At 38.4% G+C, this 18,769-nt stretch overlaps 1 protein-coding gene across 2 annotated transcripts; it reads left to right on the top strand.

Moving 5' to 3' along the window:
* Positions 1 to 8,674: 8,674 nt before the first annotated feature.
* LOC107554760 (gastrula zinc finger protein XlCGF7.1-like) lies at positions 8,675 to 16,178 on the top strand. Of its 2 annotated transcripts, none has more exons than XM_016237366.1 (3): positions 8,675 to 8,705; positions 9,092 to 9,226; positions 15,114 to 16,178. In XM_016237366.1, exons 2-3 carry the CDS (start codon positions 9,142 to 9,144, stop codon positions 16,025 to 16,027), a joined length of 999 nt encoding a protein of 332 aa, XP_016092852.1. In that variant the 5' UTR covers positions 8,675 to 8,705; positions 9,092 to 9,141; the 3' UTR covers positions 16,028 to 16,178. The 2 variants fall into 2 exon arrangements, with proteins under 2 accessions (XP_016092852.1, XP_016092851.1); XM_016237365.1 differs by lacking the exon at positions 8,675 to 8,705 and adding an exon at positions 8,766 to 8,867.
* Positions 16,179 to 18,769: the final 2,591 nt, after the last annotated feature.

The following is an 18,769-nucleotide window of genomic DNA, read 5'->3' as shown; positions in this document are numbered from 1 at the left end:
GACAATACTTTATTGAACCTTTTCTGATAAGAAGTGTGCGCTGGAGCATTTTTGACAATCCTTTCTGTCCATTCTGCTCGTTTTATCACGTTTAACCACAGCTGTCGTCGGTTTTTTGTCTGGCAGTGTCAGCAGATATGCGATCAAATTTCTAATTTGAGGTTGTATTACGTCGATTCTGGCACCCAACATCACAACAAGATGATATTTTAAGCTCCTTGTGTAGCCGAATCAGCGCTGGTTTGAATGGGCCGCCACCCGTTTCCCCTTTGTTTTGCTGCCTCCAGCTAGCGCTGTGACGTCGGCTGACCCTAGTTACCTGTGGTTGGCCTGGACGTGCGTCACTCAGAAAACAACAGGCCAATCAGAAGAGAGGCTCCTGAATATTAATTAGACAGACCAAAATCGACCTGTTCTCAGCAGAGCTCCTGAGAGGAGCTGTAAATATATATTGAGATGGTTTTTGGTACTAATACCGCAAATATATATTCTTAAGGACATCAAAACCTAAAATAAAACTCTAGAAAGGTGTACAATATGGGACCTTTAAGTGCTTTAAGAGGGAAAAAAACACTTGTGCATTGTTAGATGCTAGTTTAATGATGCTATGGCATGACATGGCATATGTAGAAATTTATGTAAGCCAAGATTTTAAAAAAGAGCTTTAAAAGTATTATGTATAGGCTAACATTTTGTCACACCAGGGGCGTAGCCATCATTTCAGAAGTGACAGAAATATCAAATACAATAATTTTATGTATGTATTATTATTTATTTTTTTACATGGAATTATTTTCTTATCTCTTCGAATTTGCTATAAGAAATCAAATACACTTCTGGACAATAATCAAATATTTGTAATATATATATTTTTTCCTAATGGTAATTTTATGATTGTTTTATATACTACAAACAATTATTAAAATTTTCTGCACAGAATAAGGTAGAAAATATACTTTATAGTTTCTGTACTGTAATAAATGATGTCAATTAGCACTGCATCATTCATAAATTGTATTTATTTATTGTGTTTATTGTCTTAACATTTCATCAGGTCATTCTGCTTTTTATTCAGCTTTGCTGCAGATATAGCCTGGCATGTCTAAATTCTATGAGCGCAAGATCAATTCTCTTTCAGTGCGAAAACTTCTTTATCTCATTTTCATAAAATAAAATGAAATCAGCGTCTCCATCAGCGAATGATGATTCTGAAAGAAAACGCACCCGATGTCTGTTTGCTATAGCAATGAACACTACTTTCATGCATCTGATTATCTGATAAGCCTTGCGCTCTTATTTCAAGGTTGTTAATGCTGTGGTTATTTTAACAGTTTCCTTCGTACATTCAGTTCAGTGACATTGTTAAAACACATTTATCATTCAATGAAACTATGCACATGCTTTAGACATTTTTGCTCCGTCCATGCAATAAATGTGCAGCCTTCGACTGCTCAGGTAATGTCATCGGTATGACCGAGAGCCATTGAAAAACTACAGAAAAGTAAAACTACTTCACTTTAGCATTACAGGCCACGAGTACTAAGGAGAGATCACACATCAGCTGCTCAATAAACGTGTCAATGAGACGAACTGAGCGCAAGCGCAATCCATGTGACAGTCACTACAGCACATGAAGGAGAGATGCGAGGGCACGAACACTGTTCAAGGTCTCCATTAATTCGTGATTGTAGTGATTCAATGTGTATATATTTTGAAAGCATTGAATCGCTATAGAAATTGCGATTCATTCGATTCTTAGCGTTTTAAATTGATTACTGTCTGAAATCGGCGATTCATGAAATCCATGTTCCAAGATCGATGCATTGCATCATCAGGGTTTGTAATCGATGTATCGAGAAAACGAGTGAATCGTTACACCCCTAATATTTGAGCATAAGAAACAACATTCATGAGGAAGTTTATTTCAGAGTTTGTTGCTGATTTTAAATATGTAATTTAATTGTGAGTTCATAGGGCAAAACTGCCCTATTCATTTCTGGCACTTTTCCACTGTGTGGTACGACTCGGTTCGGTACGGCTCGGTACGGTACGGCACGGCTCGGTTTGGTTTGCGTTTCCACTGCAGTTTAGTATCGCTTTAGAGTGGGCGGGATTATTCACATGTCGTTATAGTTGCGTTATAGTTATACATTTTCATTCCGCATCGCCCCATCAAGCTCTCGCTGGATCCGCTCCTCTGCTAGCAACGAGAGGAACGTCTGTACTTCCTCAACAGGGGGAACAGCCACTTTTTGGTTGTTAAAAAAAGGTGCGCTCGTTCAAAACAGTTGTGTTCGATCCTTCGCTGGCTGTGCTGATTTAAATCTAGCAGGTCTGTTTGTGTCTCATGTCGCAAGTTCAGTGACGCAGGTAGTGACGATTTTCTCCGGCCAATCTGTGATCAGCAGAGTTTACACGTCACGTTTTGGTAACGGTACGGTACGCTTGGAACCTCAACCGAGGTGGTACTAAAAAAAGTACCAGGTACTGTACCCAGTGAAAAACCCCCAAAAAGTGAACCGTACCGAGCCGTACTGATCGTTGGCTGAAAACTGTTTTCTCAGCTTTTCAGAGTAGTTTTTTTAGCCACTCTGATCGCCTTTGTTAGTCTGTTCCTGGCCTGGTTATACTAGATTTTATCCTCACTTCTGTAAGCATCCTCTTTGGTATGACGAAGATGTTTGAGTTTCCCAGTAAACCACGGTTCATTATTACTGAATGATAAAAATGACCTGGTGGGGATGCACATATCCTCACAGTAACTGATATATGAAGTTACAGTCTCTGTGAGCTCGTCCAGATTGGTGGCTGCAGCTTCAAAAACACTCCAATCAGTGAGGTCGAAACAGGCTTGTAAATCCCGCTCTGCTTTATGACTGCTGTTGTAAATCTGCATCACAACTGAATGAATATATTGAAATACAATGATACTGACTTTTTAAAAAGGTATCGCCTGGATTACAAAGGTGTTTTCTTAATTTCAAACTCATTTTAAAAGTAATTTTAAATTCTAAAAGTAAGTTAAAGGTCTTAATTTTAAACTTACTTTAAACTTAATTTTAAACCTCCAGTGTGCCTTGCTTTGTTTTTTCTTTGGTGGTTCTGTATTATCTATCACTATATGCCTACAGTATTTTTGATATAAAAACGATATAGAAAATGTTCGATATAGTGCACGATATAGGCACGTGCTATGAGTGACGCAGACTGCACACACAAACATGAACACATACTGAAATGAGTGCTGTGCCTGCCTGTGATGAGATTGTGAATAAAAAAATATATATATTAGTCGAATTTAAAATAAACATTTGCATTTGAATGTTAGGAGTGTGTCAGGGAGCGTCATCAGTGGCCCATGAGATGCTGTGATAATGATATAAGTGACGTTGTTGCATTTTAATGTTTTGTTAGTCTAGCCCACGAGACGCACCGCTGCTGTGTTATGTATTCAAAATATGAAAGAAATATAGAAGCTCAAAGCGGAGAAGATCTTGATTAGTTGAAAACCAGAACCAAGCCATTGACACACATGCATATTCAGTGCATTTTTTAGAAGGACAAATATGACTGCTGCACTCGTGTCTCACACAAGAGATGTAGCCATGCAAAGTTAAAACAGTTTAAACTTTTAGAAAACACATCACGAATTTGTGGAGGTTTATTCCTTTTCACTGCGTCTCTTATGTTTTTAAATGCAATCTGCGTGCAATGCATAAATACATTATGCTGTTTTGTTCATAATTGTTTATGCAATTTAGAGTTAATTTAGATGTAATGCAAGTTTTTTTATAGACAGTTATTTACTTGCGTTGACAATTGAAATGTGCTGCATTATTTTGCTCATTGCGCCCTCCTCCCCTCTAAGTAATTTCAAGTAGTAATTAGTAATTACTTTTTTTTAATTAGTAATTTCAAGCATATTCTTTTCAGTTGATGGCGTAATGAAAAGCTTAAATGCCGATTTTACACCTTGGACATGGCTGACAGCATATCTGGTGGGCCCTGGAACCATTTTGATGACTTTAGCAGCACTAAGCTTACCCTGTTATTCAAGTGGCGAGCGGGACTATAATAACCTTTACCTTTTTGGAAGGTAATGTGTCTGCTGGTGGTTGAGAGACAACAGGAGGATCAACACTAGGAGTCTTAAGGCCCTTTCACACGGGACCCGGCAAGCGGTGGAATCGCCGTGCGGCTGCCGCTTTCTCTTGTAGTGGAAGCGTTTTGTGCAGTTGAGGCGGTGGTCGTGTTGCGGTCTCGGAGTGGACGTTGCCATAGCTACAATTGTCAACATCACCTTTATATTTACTAAAAACTAAATAAAACATAACAGAAATTTGTGTTTGTGTCATTCTGCCATTAATTGTTGTCATTATTAACTTTTTTTTTTCGTTTGGCACAAGTGAAGTTGTTTTTGATGATTTGCCTAAAGAGCATACCTGTGAGGTAGCGATTGAATGAAATATAATTTTATTTATGTCTCTATGATATTTTAGATGGGCCATACAGTTCTGGGAAATCTATTACACTTAAAACAATCTTCTCCTCTATTTTTTCAATAGACATTTCAGTTAAATATTCACTGATTGGTTGAAACCGACGCGACTGCCGCTGCCGCTCACAAAAAGATAAAATATTTTTATCTTTGGCGGCGCCTGCCGCGAAGCACCATGCCCGTGGAAGCGGCAGGATTTTGGGTGCACGAGCACCGCTTGCGCTCCGCCTCCGCGCCGCCAGCGAAACCGCCCGCGTTTTGCCGCTTTCCACATGTCTCCCATTGAGAATGAACTAGACACTCGCAACTGCCACGTACCGTGTGAAAGGGCCTTTATTCTCATCTGAGGAGGATGCCTCATACTCCTCAACATTATCGTCTTGTCTCAGACACATTCTCAAAATCTCATTGACAGAAAACCTTTGCTTAGAGGCCATTTCAATAGAGAAAGAGAGAGAGTATAAAGAGAGAGCACAAAAGAGAAATGGTTCAGAAGGCTTCTGTTACGGGGCGAACAAGACGAGAGACGTGTGGATCAATCTGCAAAGCTTTATTTTAAAATGTGGTCAAAACAGACTTGGGTCAGACACCAGCAAACAAATATAGACAAAGCAAGACGAAAGAGTAATCCATATGCAGGCATGGGTCAAACGACGGCAAACGTAATCCAGGGGGCGAGGCAAACGGGTAATCCAAAAACATGCAATAATCCAGGCGGCGGCGAACGGCAAGACAAAGAGATAATCCAAGACAGGCGATAACTCCAGGGCAGGCAGCAGACAGGCAGGACAAGATAAACAGACTGGAATCAAGACACAGGTAAAACAAAACTAAACTAGACTCAGAAAACTATGACAGGGAACTGGCTCCGTAAAGTGCTACCACTAGGAGAGCGTTTGAGTGTGGCTTATGTAGTGTATGTGATGGCCTGCAGGTGAGTCCGTAATCAGTGCAGAGGGTTGTGGGAAATGAAGTCTGGGGACAGTCAGTGTAGTGAGAGTCATATGATGGAATGGTGACCTCTGGTGATGAGTGGACGGAAAACTATAGACAGGATTCGTGACAGCTTCTGTGTAAGCTTTTATATGTTTGCTTTTCCCCTGTAAACCACGAGAATTATGTTTTTTTTTTAAATATATATTATGAATATATAAAATGATAGTGAATATTATAAAATTATAGCATGTTATAGTGACATCAAAATCACCCAAAACAAATGTGTGTAAAATGTTGATATTTCTTATGTCTTATACAGCTTAAAAGAGCCTGGGATCAAATTGACCCCAAAGAACAACGATGCTACATTGGACATTGGAACAATATCATCATGTTAATTTTATGTTTGCTGAATTGTCCCCATTAAATTAGGAAAAGTCATTAAATCTGTAGCAAAAAAAAAAAAGATGTAAATCATGTATTTACAGACGTTAAACATTGAATGGGGTCAAACTGACCCCTAGGATAATAGGAGGGTTAAGATCTGTCAGTCTGTTTACACTCCGATTGATGCACATGACAAAAGAGAAAATGCTGCTACTCCTAATCTGCCTGCCTAGGTGCAGGTGTCACAGAACATGCCACAGCCAAGATGCATCCATCGCAGTGTCCAGTGACTGTCACACAACTCATCCTTATGCCAAGTTCACACTGCATGATTTTCAAACTCGTTGGATCGCCGTTGTTTTCACACTGCGTGATTGTCACTCGCGTGAACGAGCACCTATTTGCCTCTGATTTCGGGCATTTGTCGGTGATTTCGCAAAACCTGTCGGCGAGTGAAAAATCAGGCTAAAATCGTGCAGTGTGAACTCGGCATTACTTGTTAGTGAATTATGTCCAGTTTTTCCTCTGTAACTGTTTACAGATTTGGCAAGTGTATGATGCCTAGTGTTTTTTTTACAAAAAAGTTTGGATTTTAATAGTTGTATAGTGTATTCCAGCCTTTAGAATACACAACTGTAGTATTTATTGAGTTTGAATTATCCAAACCCAATTATTCAAACCCTTCAATTTACTCCTATTCTTTTACTTGTCAAACCAATACTTGCTATAGTTTATTCAAGTCCTCAAGGTTTATGATACCATTAAAAAAAAGGCATAAGAATAGTTTGTGTCAAGTGTTTATTAATTAATAGCCCAATGTTTGAAACTATTGCATCTACATGTATTGCAAAAATGTTTAAATAACAAATTTAATTTTGTATTTAATACTAAGTAACCTGCTATACATTGACATGCAATGTTTATTAACTGACAGTTTACATTTTAATTGTAAAAACTGTTCCAGTGTTGTGCATATGTTGACAGGTACAGTTGGAGGTATCTCAATCTGCTATGATATGCAATCAATATCGAAACACTGATTATAAAATCTTCACTAATAACTTCTGTGCCAAATGAATGTATTTATCATGCACTGTATCTTCAATGATAATCTTAGGAAGAGCATTGAGAGAGTGTTGTCATAACCCCACCAGCCCTGTTGACATAATGTAAGTTACAAACCCTCACTTGATCAAATGCAGAGAAAACGACAGAGACCTACTGAAAACAAGTGCATGGAATATAGACTGTCATGTGATCCAGAGACACACTCCTCTATGTTGAATCCTCCCAGTCAATGTCAAATACGACATACAATATATGCAAAAATGTAGTAGATAAACTATGCTTAGAAGTTTTAAAAAACAATGCTTACAATGCAACTTACAAGGCATTTCGAATGTCATTTAAGTCATCCACACTGATTGCTTCTTCATTCAAATTTACTGATGATTTAATGAAAATATTACAGAACTACTGAAAAACGTTAAAAAACAGGCCAGTCTTGTAACACGACGGTGTATTCTGGAAGTCAAATCGCTAATCATTAGGTTGCAGTCATTGATGTCAGATGTTATAGGGCACAGTTCATAACAACGAGTAAAGTTTGAGGTGTTGTCCCAGCTAACAAGGAATGTCCTCAGAACTTTGGATAACGTAAAATTGTTAGCAGGGGTAGTGTTTATTCATCTACTACAGTGAATCTCAACCTTTTGGCGTACCGGACCCCAGTCCAATTCAGATCCATCCTCAAGGACCCCCCCAAAAAAAAATTGATTAATCTATGTATCATTTGTATCTTTGTGAGGACCAAATGCAGTCAAGTATAATTCAAATTAGTTGACTTGTCCAGTATTTGGCCATATCATCAGCTATATTGGATTTTTCTTTCATGGGAACATGTCATGTCACAAAAAAATCATACTTTATACGGACCCCCTGGCCTTATGTCAAGGACCACTAGGGGTCCACGGACCCCTGGTTTAGAAACACTGATCTACTATACTGGTTTCCAACTCTCCTGTAGCTGACAGTTTGGTGTCATCAAGCACCTCTACTCCTTAGATAGCAAAGTTTTCATGATCAGGTCCCTATATGAGATGACAGTAATCTGTTGGTTTAGGTATGTTTTGACGCTGGGATGCTGGTTTATGCTGGTCCTTTACTGGTATATGCTGGTCCTTTGCTGGTTTATGCTGGTCCTTTGCTGGTTTATGCTGGTCCTTTTGCTGGTTTAAACTGGTCCTTTACTGGTATATGCTGGTCCTTTGCTGGTATATGCTGGTCCTTTGCTGGTTTATGCTGGTCCTTTACTGGTATATGCTGGTCCTTTTGCTGGTTTATGCTGGTCCTTTTGCTGGTTTATGCTGGTAATGTGCTGGCAAAAGACCAGCTCAAACCAGCATCCAAGCGTCAAAACATACCTAACCAGCATATGCTGTTTTTTTTTTCAACAGGGAAATATTTTTGCACAATTAATAATAACATTGCAATTTATCTATTGATTTGTTATTGTGAGCATTTTTGTTTGTTATTGTGTAGTGTTTGGCCTAATATGTATGTTATTTACAAACCTAGTTTGTTGTATAATAGTTAAATAGAGATTTTTGCTATTTCTTTTAAAAAGATTAATACAACTTGTTAGGCTACTGGCGAAAACAAAGGCTACAGACACCTGTTATAAATGGTTGCTGCACAAAAACATGTTTTCCCTTATAGATGTGCTACACACTCTTTTATTCACAGTCATTTTCAACACTCCCTTGTTTATTTATATACATTTCTCTGTACTTTTAGCGTGTAGATAGGACTTTGCTTTTGGTGTAGACGTGTGACGTCACAACTCTGCGCCGCGATCCTGCATTTGTGATGCGGTTGCGCAGAGGTGTGTTTTTTAATGATTTAAAGTGTTTAATCCAATGTTAACCGTTTTGTCAGTTTCATAGAATTAATTGTAATTAAATGTAGGACTATAATGCTTTGGCTAACATCAATGACCGTCATTTTTGTGAGTGCAAACGTAACGTAGCCACACGTAACAGAAAAGGTGCGTCGCATTTTATCGTGAATCAGTTTGTCTGAAGTAAATATGAACTGTTTCTATATTTTGTGCCCTTTCATCAATTTATAGTTACAGTTTTGAGTGTTTTAGGCTACTCGGGACCATTGAATAACACGTTGATAGACTCTTGTCAGTGCGCTGAATTGAGACCGGGATTTTATCAGTTAATTATTCTCATCTTACACATGACAAATTGTCTAAACACACAGAAAAACTCCTGGAGATGCGACTGAGCTCCATGTGACACACTGTTATAAAGATGGAGTTTATTAAAGAGGAGAGTGAAGATGTGAGGATTGAAGAAGCATTCAGAGTCAAACATGAAGATATCGAGACACAAACAGGTTAGTTACCTTATCAGCCATCATACGGAGGAACTGTTAACGTTAAAATACACTTTCAGATGGCATATGTTCATTAAAATGTACGTTAACCTGGATTGCTGTCATTCTGTGTCAACACAACCAGAGGTCTCGTCTAAAAAAAATGGATAATTAACTTTAGTGAAAGAAATGCATAAATGAAGAAAAAAGTAAAAATTGTAAATGTCATGGATGAATATTTAACTGAGCAACGTTTGTAGTTTCAACACAATTTGTTTTTCAGACAATCTTCCTAAAATACATAAAGTATTAGCTTTATACAAAGTGACCCACGTTTGTTTTCAGCCATTAAAAATTGGTCAAATTCAACAATTTGGACATTTTTCCATATACATGGCAATCAGACAGGTGGTTTGATAGAAGGAAGATACATTTCTATTTTCAACTAAATTTGTTCTTCAGCCATTCCTCTTTAAAAGCTTCTGGTTATTTAAAAAGCTTATAAAAGCTTCAGGTCATGTCGGATAGATTGTATTGGAGTTGAACGCACATGAACGCCACCACAAAGTCGTTATTACGAGTGGGAAACTCAATTTAATTTAAGCCCAGAGTTTCTGAGTTGGAGGCGTGTCAATGAGAAACATGGCGGAATACATGGATGCGACGTCTGTAGTTGACAGTAAATTTTTGTTTAAATTGATAGTTTAGTTGACTTAAATTGGTTATGTTCTTGTTACGCAGCTAGTTAATGAAATCCAAGTAAAGACATAAATCACAATACTTATAGGTATTAAGCAGTGACATTGTCAGGCTTTTTATTTACAAAAAATAAGCTTTTTGAATATGGCAGGATTGTAATATTACAATTAATAACAAGTTTTTATGCGATACAGATTAAAGTGGCTTCATAAATTACTTTTTAAAAATATAAAAAATGCAAAACACAACTGATGCGAATTCTTTGCTCTTCATTTTCTATAAGCAGAGTTAACAGACCCTGTTGTATTTTCTTGTAATTTATTAAAAGAAGGTACACCGCCATCTTGTGTCGACTAAACTGACCTGAACGCACCTGACGTCGTAATTACGACTTGTCAACTCGTAAGTACGAACGTCCCAGGAGGACTTGAACGCAGCATTAGTTCACCCAAAAATGAAAATTCTGTGTAATTGACGTTGTTTACGTTCAGTAGAGAGCGCGCGCATGCTGAACGTAAAGAACGCTGATTACTTTGATTACATTCTTGGGTACTCTCCCAAATGCCGGAAGACGGTAACTCAGGTAGAAGAATAGTTGAATAAATTGTTATTATTGTTTTCTTTGCGCACAAAAAGTATTCTCGTAGCTTCGTAAAATTACGGTTGAAGCACTGATGACACATGGACTGTTTTAACGATGTCCTTGCTACGTTTCTGTGCGTTGATCGTGGTAATATCCTTGCCGTCTATGGAGGGTCAGAGAGCTCTCAGATTTGATCAAAAATATCTTAATTTGTGTTACGAAGATGAACGAAGGTCTTACGGGTTTGGAACGACATGAGGGTGAGTAATTAATGACGGAAATTTCATTTTTACGTGAACTAACCCTTTAATAAAAGAAAAAAGTATCAGCTGAATGCAAAGTGACCCAAATTTGGTGTTTGACCACTGAAGATGTGTACAATTGAACAAATTACTCACCGAGACACATTGAAATCACTATATCTTTATAAGGCCATGTCCACACTAATACGTTTTCGTATGAAAACGCATATTTTTCTCTCCATTTTGGCCTTCTGTCCACAACGAGACAACATTTTTGTCAAGGAAAACTGCTCTCCAAAGTGGATAAATTTGAAAACGCCGTTTTCTCGTTGTAGTGTGGATTGTGAAAACGGAGGCTTTTGAAAACGATGACGCATGTTTAGTCATATCATGTGACACATATTGTACCAATAGACATCTGTTTATACTGGTAATTGTACCTGTTATGTGCTATTCACTTTATCATCATTGCTAAAGATGTTTACTTTGTACACTCTTCTTCATATTACAGTCCGAAAAAGATGAAAATGTACTCACAATTGCTGTCCTGCAGCAAAACATGAGGGCAGTTGCTTTATAGGATCAAATATGAGTGCGCGCAACATGGACGCGTCAGTGAATTGAGATATTTCCGTAAATAAAATGATCCTGCCAGAAGAATTGCGTGAAAACTTATGTCTGTTCCGTCTGTATCATCTTAGTGAGCTTTTATGAGGTTTTACACATGCGCAGTAAGGCGAATTTAAAGTTTTCCGACATTTCAGTGTGGATGAGAAACTTTTAGAAAACACTAATGTGGACGGAGAGTGTTTAAAAACACAAACTCTGTTTTCAAATTTATCTGCATTAATTTAGACATTAACATGAACCTAAATTAACCATGTAGGGCAGGGACCTCCTGCAGAGTTTAGCTTCAACCCTAATTAAACACACCTGAACCAGCTAATCTAGGGCTGTGTCCGAAATCGCCCCCTATACCCTCATTCACTATTCCCTACATTAGGTCACTAATTCAGTTCACTAGAAGGAGTGAATGAAAACGAGTGAGTGAATTCGGACACTGAGTGCACCGGAAGGAATGCCGCTTTTGCATAGTTGGTTCTTGCTGTTTATTAATCATTTGAAACTAGCAAACTAGCAGCTCCAGTAGTAAGATTAAAGGATTTATCTTGAACTCTGTCACGGAAAATATGTACAAACCCTAATTAAACAATTTAATAATCAATTTACAATGAATTTATACCTGTGTTGTATTATGCTGTTCGCCATGGATGAGCACTTTGTAATATGAACGGATTGATTATTCAGCTGCGAGCGCCATCTTCTGACGAGATGCGGGAATTCATTCGGCGCGTGACTCTCACGGTGCATTATGGCCATTCTCTAGCCGTTGAGCGTGCAGCAGTTGTACACTCGTTTTTGCAGTGCATTGTGGGATTGAATGAGTGCATTCGAGAACGTCCACTATGTTTTCGGACACCAATAAAAATGTCTGTCCCCTCAAACTGTGCCCTATTTAAGGGTATAGAGGGCGATTTCGGACACAGCCTAAGTCTTGAGAATTAGAAACTTCCAGGCAGGTGTGTAGGAGCCGGTTGGAGTTAAGCTCTCCAGGACAGTGGCCCTCTAAGGCCCTGTCCACACTGAGGTGTGTTTAGCTGTATATGCAAAAAATGTGTATTATATCGGTGTTTCGTCCAAACGAATCCAGCATTTTGGGAGCCTGAAACCACTATTTTTTTTAAACCGGGTCCCAGTGTGGATAAATCTGAAAACGACACCCTTGCGTTTTCGTGTGGACAGCGTTGACATACGCCAATTCGTATATATTTTGTGAAATGATTGTCATCACCCCACATCTCGACCCTAGTCAGACACCGCTACGTCATGTAACCGCAACAACAGCATGAACAAACACTGAACGATTGTCTTTTTAACATTAACCAGGGCTTAAAGTTCTCTGGCACCGTGCCGGATCTCCGGCGTGCAGCGTTTGGCTGCGGGGAAAAAAACATAGTCGTCCTAAATTTAAAAACACTTGTTGACATCAGTTCGAGTTCATGAGTTCGCCTACCAATGTATGAGAGGAACACGGCTTTCACTCTCAACCAAACTAACATTACTAGCCAGTCAGAAGTTTTTGCTCTTATAAACATAATAGTATCCAATTAAAAGAAGCCTGGGTCTCGAGCGCGACACATTGAAAAAGCAGCGTGGCGCAATGGTCAAAGATTTCCATCTAGCGTCATATTCACATAGAAAAGCTATTAAAAAAAGCAGAGGAGCTTTGTAAACCGCTCAGAGTAATCATGTCGTCTCCATAAGAACGATATGATTGCCAGAACAAATTTACCGGGATTTTTGAAAAGGTCCTGTTCACACATGATCTCTTAACAGTCATTTACCAGTAAAGACTGTATGTGTGAAAGTGGCTAAACTCTTCCTCTGCATATGCGGTGAGTTCACTTGATTTGTAACGTAAATCATTTAAACCTGTGCCAACACAGGAGAATACATCAACATATTTCTAAATATGCGATTTATTGTACATCGCGATTTCAAAATAAAGGTTTCTGACTTTGCATGTGGCCAAATATTAAAATTAAATGGATTTAAACAGGGCCGTCACAAGAGGGGGTGCGAGACCCTGTGCAAAGTTGACGTGCGAGGCCCTCTGCAATTTGTGTGTATGTGTGTGTGTGTGTGTGTGTGGGGGGGGGGTTGCTATAGTAACGAACGCAACTTTAACACGCTGATCGATTGTGATGCCGTGTTCACTGACATGCTTGCGCACGAATCAGGTCACGCACACGCTCATAAGGATTGTAAGATCTACTGCATCAGTGGCGCCTGCAGGTGTACGGCTGTACGCACTGTGCGTACCATGAGCACTCAAGACTGACCTGAGATTTGCCTCGCACACATTTCAGCAGTTATTATAGGCCTGTGTGCAACCCTCTATGGACACCTTGGCAATTGAATCGCCATTGGCTAGTACATTTTTTAGTTTACTCGCCAGACTGATATACCATATATGCACGTGTGTGTGTTTTAAATAATAATAAATAAAAAATATATATATATATGTTTGTAAAATGGCACAGATTTTTAAATATCTGAAAGTACATTCTTAACATCAGTCAGTCAAGCATTATATGATAATCAAGTATTATTTAATGGTAGAACTTTAGTAATTAGAATTAAAACCATGTATGAACGCATATTCGTCATTTTAACTGAACTTAGGACTGGTGGTGCTGCTTTTTTGATTATTCAGTGTTTCTGTAAAAAAAATTTGGAAAAACTAACAATAATACTGATAAGATCATAATAATAATAATACCTAGAATTCTACTAATAAGAACAATATAAAATGCATGGTTATGCAAGGATTAATGAGCTGCTGGATTCATGAATATTAATCAGGTTGTGTGCGTTCGCTCGAACTGATTTGCTGAAATCAAAACAGGGATGATAATAGGTGAGCGTCAGCCAATGAGATTGTCGTTTGCGCATTAGTTCCGCCCACTACCGGAGAACCCGGCAGTTCTTGAAAGCTGAAGAATTCCAAAGGAACGGCATTATTTTGACCGGAAAATACAACAAAGAATATCGTTTACATGTAGCGCATCAATTCTGCATGTAGACTCTCTCGCTCTCTCTCTCTGCGTGTGAGAATTGGTATTATTTCGTTTTGATGATCCACAATGATCCGTAAAGTACAATGATGAGTATGTGAATCTGCACCACAAACAAAGCGTAACGCTGCATGATCGACAGAGTCCGGTTTCCTTAATAAAGATGAAGATGCATGCATACATTCATTTACATTTAGTCATTTTGCAGATGCTTTTGTCCAAAGCGACTTAATTGGGGAATACATAAAGCGATTCTTCTTAAAGAGGCAAACAGACACAGGAAGTGCTCGTAATACCAAGTTTCAGGCATTGTTCAAATAAGTACAAGCTAGAAAGGGAAGGAATGAAGAGAGAGACTATTTTTTTTCCCTTTAATTTAGGATGAAGTCAAGTATCTACAAAACTGAACATAGTGGAGAGGATGAACTTTTTCCTATTATTATCGACATAAATGGTAGAAATGGGATCTATAATGAACCAATTCTTCTGAGTCGAGTGATAAGTGGTTTGATAATCTGCCAGGTTTTTAATTTATTAATTAATTTTTTTTAATGAAATATAGGTTGTTTTTTTTAGGCGTGTCCTAAAGAAAGTGAACAGTTAACATTGAGAAGAGGCTCTGAGATTACAGGATGTATATAGGATCTTGCATGCATGCATTTGGTTTTCATTATTATTTTGATGTCTGTTGCTTTGTGCCATTAAACTGGTGTTAACTTGTATTTTGTCTTTTTTTTTCACTTCAGACCCAATGGCTTTGAAAAAGGAAAGCCAAGAACTGAATAAAATGGAAGAGAATCAGTATGACAAAGATCAGGATTTTATGACTGGAGAACAATCCACACAAAATGAAAAGTCTTCCTCACAAAAAAGAGGTCAGAAGACCGAATCGACCAGTTATTTCACTTGCTGTCAGTGTGGAAAGACTTTCAATCAAAAACAAAACCTTGATGTCCACATGAGAATTCACAATGGAGAAAAGCCGTTCACCTGCCAACAGTGTGGAAAAAGTTTCACTCAAAAACAAAACCTTAAAGTCCACATGAGGGTTCACACTGGAGAGAAGCCTTATACTTGCACTCAGTGTGGACAGAGTTTTACACATAAAGGAAACCTTAATGCCCACATGAGAGGTCACACTGGAGAGAGTCCTTACACCTGTAGACTGTGTGAGAAGAGCTTCTCACGAAAAGAAAGTCTTAAGACTCACATGCGAATTCACACTGGAGAGAAGCCGTTCATATGTGGTCAGTGTGGAAAGAGTTTCAGATGTAAAGAAAACCTTAATTGCCACATGAGGATTCATTCAAGAGAGAACTGTTTTATATGTCATGAATGTGGAAAGAGTTTTCCTGACAGGAATCACCTTAGAAATCATGTAACAACTCACATCGGAGAGAAGCCTTTCCTGTGCCATCACTGTGGAAAGACTTGCACAAACAAAGCAATCCTAGAGATTCACTTAAGAGTTCACACTGGAGAGAGGCCTTTCACCTGCCCTCAGTGTGGAAAGAGTTTCACAAATAAAGGAAACCTTAACATTCACATGAGGCTTCACACTGGAGAGAAGCCGATCACATGTCTTCAGTGTGGAAAGTGTTTCACATATCACACAGACCTGAAACGACATTCGCAAACTCATTCTGGAAAGAAATTGTAGTATTCCTCAATTTTACAAAACCTGCAAAATCACTCCCCAAGTGAAAAAGAGTGCACTTCCATAATGTACTTAAAGTGCACTTGTGTAGTGTACTAGTGAATGATAGCTGGGTTCAAGTGTACTACAAGTGGTAACTAAATACATTTTTTAATACAGATGTTAAAAGAACATTTTAGTTAATATTCATGGTGTCTCAAAATAGCTCAGTTGAGTACACTTAGATGTTATTAACATTATCTTAAGTACTAAAGAATAGTTTTTAGTAGAGGTGACCCCGAATAGTCGATGCTTTGATAGGAGGAGCCTGATTCGACTACCAATCTCACAGTCGAATATTCGCAGTGTTATGATCATGCCATTTTGGCTATATAGGGGTGCTCAAATGTCTGATTTCACATAGAACTACCGGTTTTCTCCCAATAAGGTCATATAATGCTTTTTTTAAAGATCATTATTTTGTGTATTTGGTGTAACAGAATATGTTGACATGCTTTAATGTTCATAAAACACATTATTTTTCAAATACTGTACATTATTGTAGGTCCTCTATGCCCCGCCTCTCTCAAACGCTTCATTTTCTACAAAGTCCCTCCTTCCGACAAGCGCAGTCTGCTCTGATTGGCCAGCCCAAAGAGAAAGGAAAACTTGAAATCGCATCATATGACCCCTTTAATATACAGTCAGCCTATTATGATAATGCTGTAAATGACAATCTGAAAAGAAAGAAGCTTCAAATAAATATTGTAACGTGCGTGAATAAATCTAACCACCCCTATAGATTTAAGTTTCACTTTCCATAACCTGTGACCGACAGAGAGAAGCATCTTGGCGGCAGGGATTTAAATCTTTAACAAGACTCAAACTGACACCGGCAGAGTGAAAAACTGGATTTTTTCGATCAGTTAGGGTACAAGTGATTTCAAAACATTTCAGCCGGTTTATATATATTGTGTATATATTATCTCGTATAAGATGCATTTGGTTGAATTACGCTGCAGTAAAGTGCTTCATTGTACTACTACGGAAATTATCTCTTCAGCACACAGCACAAGCAGGACAAACAACAATGCAGGATATTAATAACTATGACTGGGACTGCATAACATGATGAGAACACTAAAACGCTGTGAATTTTTAGAGTTTAGTTGCCGTGTTTCTGCACGTTGTTGCAAGAAGAACGCGTCCACTAAAGGAGTTCATTCAGAGCCACGCAGACACGTTCATGTGCATTCGGGGCATTTTGTGCAGATAGCCTACAAGTCGTAATATAACGTTACATTGCATAAATAACGAAGCTTATTCTATATGAGATAAATGATGAGTTAAATCCCATTGATTAAAAACCTGCTAAATGCTTCATTCTACTGGTCATCTTCTGCACGCGCTGCTCAAAACAGAAATGCCGAACATTAATAACTACTGTCATATACATAACGTTATAATGAGAGCACTATTGTAAAAAAAATTGTGAATTCTTAAGGTTTCGTTGACATTTAATGTCAACTATCTTTTAATCAAAACATAAAACATTATTTACCCCGTTTGTATCTGCGAGGCGTCCTTTACACATTTTCCCTGTGTTTTAACGTCAGTATGTCTGACTTGACTCTTGTTAATGTATTTTGCCCTCGCCCCCAAAAATATGATTCGACTCTCAGTCGACTAACGGCAAGATTCGACAATTCCGATTTGACTATGTAAATCCTTAATCGGGGACAGCCCTAGTTTTTAGTATATTAAGTACAAAATTGGTGTGTAAACAGAGCACCTTAAGTACATTATGGAAATGCACTTTTTTTCACTTGGGTCTAAAGGAAAGACTGTTTGGAAAATGTTTTAAATGGCTCGGCAATTTAAAATGGCACCAGAAAAATATTTTAATTGTTTAGAGGTTTAACTTGTATATTTGATTCAGTTTAATACGTCGGAACCAACACATTAGATGATATTCATCTTGCTTAAAAAATTCCACAATGTAAATAAAATAGAAATGTAAACAAAGGATATAAGCTAAACAAGTTTGTTGCTGCCTTATGCTTAAATGTTTTAACTATGGCGCTAAAATAGTCTCAGAATTAATGTATTTATGAAATATTAGTAACAACTGGATAAGCTAGGACAGGAAAATAAAACACCAGGCCCGGACAGTGTTTGAAAAGCTATTCTGAACACCACTGTGGCAGCAGTGGAGTCCTTCAGATTCCTGGGCTCTACCATCTCTCTGGACTTGAAGTGGAGCAATCACATTTGACTCGGTTTGCGTAGCAGAGGTTATACTTCCTTCACCAGCTGAGGAATTTCAAACTGCCACAGGAGCTGCTGATGCAGTTCTACACGGCTGTCATCGAGTCTGGCTTCTGCTCTTCAATCACAGTCTGGATTCGCTCAGCTGTCAAATCAGACATCAGAAGGCCACTTTGGGCTGCTGAGAGAAGTACTGGTGCTGCCCTACCCACCCTTCCAGAACTATACATTCAGATTGGAGAAAAAAAAAGAGAGCTTAGAAAATCGCTCTGGATTCCTCGCATTATCTTTGAACTTTTGCCGTCTGGCTGGCGGTACAGAGCATTGAACACTATAACAGCTAGGCATAAGAAAAGCTATTTACCCCAGGCAATGAACAGTTCATATGGCCTGTTGTCCCCACTGCAATAAAACTATGTGCAATATTTCGTATGTTTAACAATACCCTACTTTTTTCTCCACTACATTTGTCTGACAGCTTTAGTCACCACACAAGTT

This window comes from Sinocyclocheilus grahami, unplaced genomic scaffold (genome assembly GCF_001515645.1).
Source record: "Sinocyclocheilus grahami isolate Dianchi unplaced genomic scaffold, SAMN03320097.WGS_v1.1 scaffold512.1, whole genome shotgun sequence".
Taxonomy (NCBI): domain Eukaryota; kingdom Metazoa; phylum Chordata; class Actinopteri; order Cypriniformes; family Cyprinidae; genus Sinocyclocheilus; species Sinocyclocheilus grahami.
Note: the sequence above shows the minus strand (reverse complement) of the source record. Positions and strands in the feature narration are given on the sequence as shown.

What these genes read in the sequence shown, in the direction of transcription:
- LOC107554760 (XM_016237366.1), top strand. Translation starts at nt 9,142, where the DNA reads ATGGAGTTTATTAAAGAGGAGAGTGAAGATGTGAGGATTGAAGAAGCA. An exon ending in AGATATCGAGACACAAACAG is followed by an intron (nt 9,227 to 15,113) that starts GTTAGTTACCTT and finishes TTTTCACTTCAG; the next exon opens with ACCCAATGGCTTTGAAAAAG.